Source organism: Trachymyrmex cornetzi, unplaced genomic scaffold (genome assembly GCF_001594075.2).
Source record: "Trachymyrmex cornetzi isolate Tcor2-1 unplaced genomic scaffold, Tcor1.1 scaffold1238, whole genome shotgun sequence".
Taxonomy (NCBI): Eukaryota; Metazoa; Arthropoda; class Insecta; order Hymenoptera; family Formicidae; genus Trachymyrmex; species Trachymyrmex cornetzi.
Genome location: NW_017295804.1, coordinates 16,018 through 24,624, shown reverse-complemented (window position 1 = coordinate 24,624; position 8,607 = coordinate 16,018). Strand labels below are relative to the sequence as shown.

At 32.0% G+C, this 8,607-nt stretch overlaps 1 protein-coding gene and 2 pseudogenes across 1 annotated transcript; all 3 read right to left on the bottom strand.

Moving 5' to 3' along the window:
• Positions 1-3,455: 3,455 nt before the first annotated feature.
• LOC108770297 (putative nuclease HARBI1) lies at positions 3,456-4,520 on the bottom strand (annotated as a pseudogene).
• Positions 4,521-5,490: 970 nt separating this feature from the next.
• LOC108770296 (cytochrome c oxidase subunit 1-like) lies at positions 5,491-6,328 on the bottom strand (annotated as a pseudogene).
• Positions 6,329-6,849: 521 nt separating this feature from the next.
• LOC108770295 (cytochrome P450 4c3) lies at positions 6,850-8,035 on the bottom strand. Its single transcript, XM_018521802.1, has 2 exons — positions 8,005-8,035; positions 6,850-7,941 (listed from the first exon to the last, which is right to left on the bottom strand). Exons 1-2 carry the CDS (start codon positions 8,033-8,035, stop codon positions 7,565-7,567), a joined length of 408 nt encoding a protein of 135 aa, XP_018377304.1. The 3' UTR covers positions 6,850-7,564.
• Between the last annotated feature and the right edge of the window lie 572 nt (positions 8,036-8,607).

Here is an 8,607-nt window from a genome sequence, read left to right as displayed (position 1 = left end):
CTCTAATCGTCTTTCTACCCCCACCATTGCCATCAGCGGTCCATTCTAGATGTCGATGATTTGGACCCAATTCTTATTGGTCAAGCACATAGGACTACTGCGCATACTTGATGTTGATATACCTTCTTTCTTATACCATGATGAAATCCAGTGCAGCTGAGATCCTGTTTGTGCATACTTTAATTTAAGTAATAATATTTTTGCAATCCGTACATCCAATACGGAGATTTTTCACCGAATGAAAATGTGGTAAAACAGGAGGCTTTAGCATATTATATATAGCCTTAAGCTAATCGACGATTACGGTAGTGCTAACGTAATAAAACGAATCAGTCGTATCTGTTATAACTGAGCACCTTAACCTAATATTCCTGTCGTGTTATTTTAGGCAAAGTATCCAGTGTGAATGGAAATTATTAAAAAGTCAATTTAAATAAAATTTTTAAGATACATATATAAAGTAATAAGAAACCCTGCCTGCATAATACGTGACAAACACGTCTCTATGACGTGCCAACTCGTCACACGTTACGTCGCAGCGACTTCTCGAAACGTAATAGACACGTTGTTGACACGTGACTAACAGTCAAATTTTTTGTGACAGCGACGTCGCAGTGACGAATATTTGTGACTTTATGCAACGTGTTGAGCACCTATTTGCGACCTAAGACTCGGTTTTTCATTATCATTTTTCATTATCTGGTTAAGTTAACTTGTGGTTAGGCTTAATCTGATATTTTATCCAATAGGCTTCATTTATGATCATGTCATATATGAAGTCTTTTGTTGTCGAAATATTAAAAACCATTAATGTAGCAAATAGGGTTAGGATCCTCAACAAATTTTCTATCGATTAGTATTATTCAGTTTGAAAATAGCGGAAAAAGAAAATATTATGCGTAGAGAAACTATACGCAAAAATTATAATTATAAAAGAATAAAAAACAATTACTTACTTTTTAATTGTACACTGTCGTTTGTACACTTAATCTAATCTGACTCCTATATTTATCCGCGCTAAACACCGCCATAGATTCTTCGAGAATCAATTTTGCCAACTATACATTATATTCTCTATGCACGTCTATGCGACGTGCAAAAAACGTTACATATTTTTTGCGATTTTGCCACCAAAATAGCATGTCTATGCACGTCGTTGCGATGTGCAAGAGACGATACATATTTTCTGCGACTTTGCGACCAAAATAGCACGTTTCTGTTACGTATAGTGCAGGCAGGGAAATGATGGCATACAAAGAGTAAAGAATTTTTTAGAAAGAGATAAAAGTGATCTCTTAGATATAATTTTTTTATATCAGGATATAATTGAAAATAAAATGACTGATGGTTTGTCAAATTCAATGAAAGATAAAGCGTGGGCTACCATTACGCAGAAATTTAATACAAATAAGACTGATTTACGAACAGAAAAAGCTTTACGTAACTGTTGGGACAATATAAAAAGAAACACAAGAAAGTATTATGCGACTTTGAAACGAGAAATATATAAGACAGGTATAAAATTCTCATTGCGGTTATAAATAATAATTTAAATTTTAATAATTATTTAAGCGTTTTATTACATTTGTAGGTGGAGGTTAACGTAAAAGAAAATACTTTGTATGAACGTGCCAAAGATATTATGGGTGAAACAGCTGTGGGGGATTATTATATCCTTTTGATTCCGATTGTGTACGTGTAGAATGTCTTCATGACGGAGATATTGATAAGAAAGAAGTTATTAGGAATAAAGAAAATATTTATGATTTGGAGAAATGTAATGAAAATGATCCAGCAGAAGTATTTTCAGTAAGTTATTGTTACTTATTCGAAAATATAAACTTTGCAATTAATGTATTTTAAACTTTTAGTATCTAATAAATAATGATAAAATCACTGACTGGAAGAGTTGGGATCCAAATAAATTAAAGTCAAAAATAAGTCCGCCACTAAAAGATAAAGAAGACATATCACCAGTATCAACACAAAACATAAGAAAAAGAAAAAAATATGGGAGTAGTAATGAACACATTAGAAGAACAATTTAGATGAGGCAAAGACTAATTTAACATATATATTAAAAACAAATATGAAAGAGAAACATATTTACGAAATAGAAATATTAAAGAATAAGTTACAAAAAGAAAAACTTAAAATTGAACTGTCATACTTATTGATTGAAAAAGAAAAATCAAGGAAACAAAATACTAAAGAAGAAAATTTAAATATTCATTTTAAGCTATAAAAGGTTACTAACAAAAATGGGTTAAGCACAGGTTTAAGATATTCCTAATATAATTTTTATGCAAAAAATATTTTATGCTAATTATCACTTATATTAATATGATATAGTTCATGTTATACTTTACTCATGTTATACAATATGTTATACTTTTTATTGCTAAGAAATTTTTATGTTACAACAGAAAATAATTTTTTTATATGGCAAAGAGAGAGAAGTATTATTTTTTACATATAAGAAGAGAGAAAAGTTGTATTTGTTTGTTGTAATTCTTTTGAAAGTAGTATTTATTACATATGTTATAAAAGAGGAAAGTATTTTTTTATGTATCAGAAAAGTATTACTCTTTATATGTAAGAAGAGTGAAAAGTTATATTTTTTTTGTGTTAGAAATGTGAAAGAAAAGTAAAGTACTTACTATATATGTTACAAAACCGGAAAGTAGTATTTTTCTATGTTATTAGAAAAAACAATGTTTTCTTTATTTGATGTATAAAATATAAATAATGAGTACTATTATGTATGTGCGTATAAGTACTTATTATTTCTATTTTATACATCAAATAAAGGAAACAACACTTTCCTTTCTCATGTTTGTTTATGCATGTAATACAAGTTGTAAAGACACAAAATATAAATATAAAGTATGTTATAAATACAAGATGAAAGAAATAAATCTTTTAAATTATAATTGAGTTATTCATTATATTTCAAGGACAAATATATGTGTGAAATAGAATGTGTATCATCATAATGTTACATTCAAATATTTTTAATTATATATTTCAAATGATCATAATAATTATAAATTTATCAATGAGATAATAAAGAAACTAATTATTGAGGGTTTTATAATATTTGTAGGCAGAGAAATAACAAAAACAATACTTTTTATGAACGTGCCAGATAAATAATAGATGCAACATATGAATTGCTGAAGCTTTTTGATTCCGATGTTAATAATAGTGTTCAAATCAACCGGTAATTTTTAAAACAAATTCTTGGGGTGATCCCGATTGACCACGTCTCGATTGGACACCACCAATCACAGCGACCGGTGCTTAGGAGCTTTGTAGTGTCAAGCGCTGTGAGTGGCTCGTGTCCAATTGAGCCGTGTCCAACTGGGTGCCACCTATAAAAATATATATCAACAATATTAAAATTCTTTAATATTGTTGACATATATTTTTTAAGATTCATTTCTATATTAACATTACCTTCCAAAATATTCCACAATTACTCGTCGTTTATCATGGACATTCCCATTATCTATATTTTGCATTACTGCAACAACATTATTGTATGCATGGAGATCAATATGCACTCGATCTGGTTGAATATTCTGTTGGACAATATTGTGTAATACAGCTGTCGCTATAATAATAGAAAGTATTTTTTCAATTGTTTGAAAACGCATTCCAATCGATAAAACTGCAAATCTCTCCTTCCAAATTCCCAAAAATCATTCAACTATTGAGCGAGTTCTAATTTGAGCTTCATTGTAAAGGTGTTCTGATAGAGTTATTGGATAGTGTAATGGACTCATCACGTATGGTAAATTTGGATATCCAGAATCTGCAAGAAGCAAACCATCACCGAATGTGCCTGCTTCAAATAAATTTTTGATCCTTGAGTGATCAAAAATAGTTGCATCATGCGCAGATCCTGGCCAACGTGCAACTATATCAATTATTTCTAATCTTGCGTTAACAACTACTTGTATCTTATATATTTAAAGAAAAATAGCCTTTTCTATTTCGATGTAATTCATTTCCTCTTCCACCTAAAAAAGTAAAGAAAATACGTGTAAGCAGTGTTTTCTAATAAAAAGATTATCTTTACATATTACATTTTTCTTACCACATGATTCAACTCTTACGTGAGTGCAATCCATACAACCAATAACATTAATAAACTTTGCTGTTTGAAAAAATTCTTTTTGGTTTTGACGAATCTGTTCTGCTGACATAGGAAGTTTTATAAACTCATTGTTTAATGCAGCAATAATAGGTGACACTCGATGAACGATCCTTTGAGCACTTGATCCACTTATTCCGCAAAAATCAGCAACAGTTATCAAATAACTTCCAGTTGCATAAAATCTTATAGGGACCAGTAATTGTATGACAGGTGAAATAGGATTATTACTAAAAACATTATTACTATAAAATATTGCTAATACAAAAATGTATTTATATCTATACTCTCAGGCCCGAATTCAGAACGCTGACATATGCACTTACATCTTCGCTTCTAAATACGCAAGATATATGTACATTTGTTAGTGCTCGTATTCAGAACGCACTAACAAAGCTCTTTTACCTAAACACATGATAATAGCCAATAATGCAACTCAATATAAAGCAACTTTCTTGTTATTGGCTTCTTTCACATCGCGGAATGTGGATTCGCCTAGAATCATATGCGCGCGAAGCATAACCGCGAAATTTAACATCTTCCTGACATATTATTAAGTGTAAATGGTAAGTATACATTTATTCTTAAGTTATTATAATATAAATGTTTATTATTATTTCCCATATAGTAGATTATTTTAGCAATATTACAGCAATATTTTCAACAATACTGCAAGCAATTCTGTGCTATATGTATCTAGTATACGTATATATACCGGGTGTCTGACATCACCCATATATTCCTTTTTTATCTCAGAAACAGAGCATTTAAGAAAAAAACGTTTCAAACAAAAGTTGTATGGTTTCGAGGTGTACATAAGATTGTGTCATTGGTTTGACTTTGAATAGTCGTTTGAGAGTCATATAAAGATCATATTGATTTTTTTTCAAATGGTACACCCTATTTTTCATTGCATACTTTTATAGCTTATCTCGAGAGCTTTCCAAAATATTATAATATAATCAAATATTTTTTTATTAAGAACTTTTTAAGTTATAAAACTTAAAAGTTTCAATATTTTGACAAAATATAAAATATCTTGGTAAAACAATAACCTCCAATGGCCTTGATCTTGATAAATGTGATCCTGAACAACATTCAAGAGATTTTAGCTATCGGTCGGACACATTGCATAATGCTAATGCCGATGGTACAATAATAGCAATTTCGACTGGGAACACCAACATGCACTGGTACATATCAAGACCGTTGTACACTATTAATTTCTACCACGGCAGTCTATGTTTCGTCAGACAAACACGAGATTCACGAAATGCGAACCTCATTACCGATCTATAATACTGGTCGCGTGGTATCATGGTCGCAGACGCTCAGTATTTGAAGGGTAGTTTTATTAAAATGATGCTTTGGTCTGACTGGCCCGTTTCAGCCCAGCGATCTTTACTTGGAAGCGTAATATTGTGATTTTTACAAAAAATCGGGAATCCACTGACCAGAAGAAGAAGAAGAAGGGTAGTTTCGCTACCCTTATATACTCCGATATAAACTTCAGAGTGTTCGAAAAATCAAAATAGGTGTTGGTATAAAATAGGATCTCCACCTCCAGATGGATCAAAGAATGATGTATTTCGATTTGTTAGTAATATGGTAATTGCTCCGGCGAGTACTGGGAGAGAAAGAAGTAGAATGGCGGTAATTAAAATTGAACTAATAGTGGGATTTTATCTATAGATATAATCCCACTATTAGTTCGATCAATTTGATATTATATATATATATATATATATATATATATATATAATTGTAGAGATAAAATTAATTGCTCCCATAATAGAAGATATTCCTGCAATATAGAGAGAAATTATAGTTAAGTGAATTGAGGGACCCCTGTAGTAAATATTAGATATAAGTGGGGGATAAAGGATTCATCTCGCCCGGCTCGCCCCAGTACCTAAATATACAAAATTTCTTAAAATAAAAAGAGTTAAAGAAGGGGGTAGTAGTCAAAATCTTATATTATTTAAACGTGGGTATGCTATGTCAGGTAATCCTACCCTCACAGCACATCAACATTGAAATAAGGTTACAGTAACTTTAAATTGTAAGATTGTAACATTAAATGGAGATTAATAAACCTACCATTAACTTCTCAATAACATGAAAATGATCGTCCAAACTGATTACATTAACATCCCAGAAATCTGGCATGATAGGTTGTATTAATATTCCTACAATGTGCCAAGGACGTTGTAAGATTGTAACATTAAACGGAAATTAATAAACCTACTATTAACCTCCCAGTAGCATGAAAATGATCTTCCAAACTGATTACATTAACATCCCAGAAACCTCTAGTTTAAGTATCCCGTACTACTAATAGGGATATATATACATACATATATATATATATTGCTAAAATGAGTATTATTATTGATTAATATCTTATTCCAGAATATATATCATAAAATTATGATTAAAAAAAAAATTTTCCTGAATTTTCCTTTGAATTCGGGAACTAATTTCATAGTACTTCGAAGCGGTCACCCATCCAATTGCATACCGCCATTTACTATCCTTGACTTCTGAAATCGTCTGGAAATCACTGCACTTCAATGATCCACGAACACCTGTATAATTATGGGTGTATAGCTATGATACATCTCTTCAATATATGGTCCTGATAGAAATTTGTGCAGTTCAACTGAACATCCAGTTAGTTACTATCTAATATTTAATTTTAATGTTATAACGACTATTTTCAGGTTAAGCAATCATACGCTGTACTTTCGCAGTACATATTTCGCATTACCGCATGCTTGATTATCTGGGTATATATATATTAGTATAGTGAGACTGCGTGTCCAAAATTTATTGCCAGTACCAAAAATCTATAGAGCGATTATATTCATAAGTTGAAATATTGGACGAGTTCAAGACGGCAAAGCGGCTAGGTACGCTTGCCGAGCAATCGAATATGATTGGATCTATAAGTAATAACCAATTACGTTCATTTGCTCGGCGAGCAGGCTAGCCGCTTTGTCAATTTGAACGTGCCCATTGACATAAGATTCCATTAACCTTCCAACAATATTAAAATATAAGGTTTATACAAGGTTGCTGAAATATTGATATAAGATTCCATTAATCTTCCAACAATATTAAGATATAAGGTTCATACAAGGTTACTGAAATATTGACATAAGATTCCATTAACCTTCCAACAATATTAAAATATAAGGTTCATACAAGGTTGCTGAAATATATTGACACAAGATTCCGTTAACCTTCCAACAATATTAAAATGTAAGGTTCATATAAGGTTGTTGAAATATTAACATAAGATTCTCTTAACCTTCCGACAATATTATAAAGTAAGATTACATTGTAAGGTTAGTGGCATACACCAGTAACCTTTCCACAAAACTATGTAAGATTGTAACCATCCTATAACTTTAATGTAATATCTGGTGCTGTGAGGAATGATTTCTTCGGCGTGAAATGTATTAATACATCTTCACTTGGTCGTAAAATGAGAGAGCCGCCGAACTTAATCGTGTCGACTGTTTTCACACTTTTCACTCTCCATTTCCTGAGAATGGCAGTCAACACAATTTTCTCTTCGAGTTGAGCGAATTTCTGACCTATACAGTTTCTTGGTCCAGCACTGAACGGAACATAGGCGTACGGATTTCTGTTCTTCGAGTTCTCTGGAAGAAAGCGATCCGGGTCGAATTTCAATGGATCCGGCCAAACCACTGGACTTCGGTGTGTTAATAAGATTGCCAATATGACCATGACACCTTTCGGAAGCATATAATTATCTATAAAATAAAAGAGAAACAAATTAATGTATACATATACAGGGTGCTTCAAAACCTACAAACATCCTTTTAAGAATGGATTCTTTGACGACATTCTAAGACGAAAATACTAATATGAAAATCGAGGCTGTAATTAGTTTTTAAATTAATAGAAATTGTTACATCCAGCGGACTCACGCTGCCTCTTTTCTCTTTCTCACGGAGACCTAGGATTATCAACCCCTAAGACTTCTAAGAAAAATAATAAAAATCTTTCCCACGAGAAAGTTTAAAGCAAAAGACTCCAGTGTTTCCATTAACGTTAAATAAAATTAAGTTAGAATCGGTGAACGCAGGGAACTAATGCATCGCCGATGACACTTCCCTTGGACAGCGCCATTAAAAACGACAATTAATGTCAGTACTGGCGCCTAAACATTTTTCCGACAAGTAAGTCGTGGATGATTCTCACGATATCCGCGACCATAAAATATAAAAGTGACACGCGAAGTCCAGGGAAAGTGTTTGACGGACGCGTGCCGACAATGCACGTGCATTTTCCCATAAATTTAGAAGAATCATAAATTTAAGAAGACATTTGTTGATACCAACCGACTTCTTTCCTCCCCCACAATCTCGACCAATCCAAAACCCAGAAAAACATCCCACCACCCAAATTAGAACCCC

Coding starts and splice junctions, on each gene's coding strand:
- LOC108770295 (XM_018521802.1), bottom strand. CDS start 8,035: ATGTCGTCAAAGAATCCATTCTTAAAAGGAT. Junction 7,942..8,004: donor GAATCCATTCTTAAAAGGAT/GTTTGTAGGTTT, acceptor TTTATTTTATAG/ATAATTATATGCTTCCGAAA.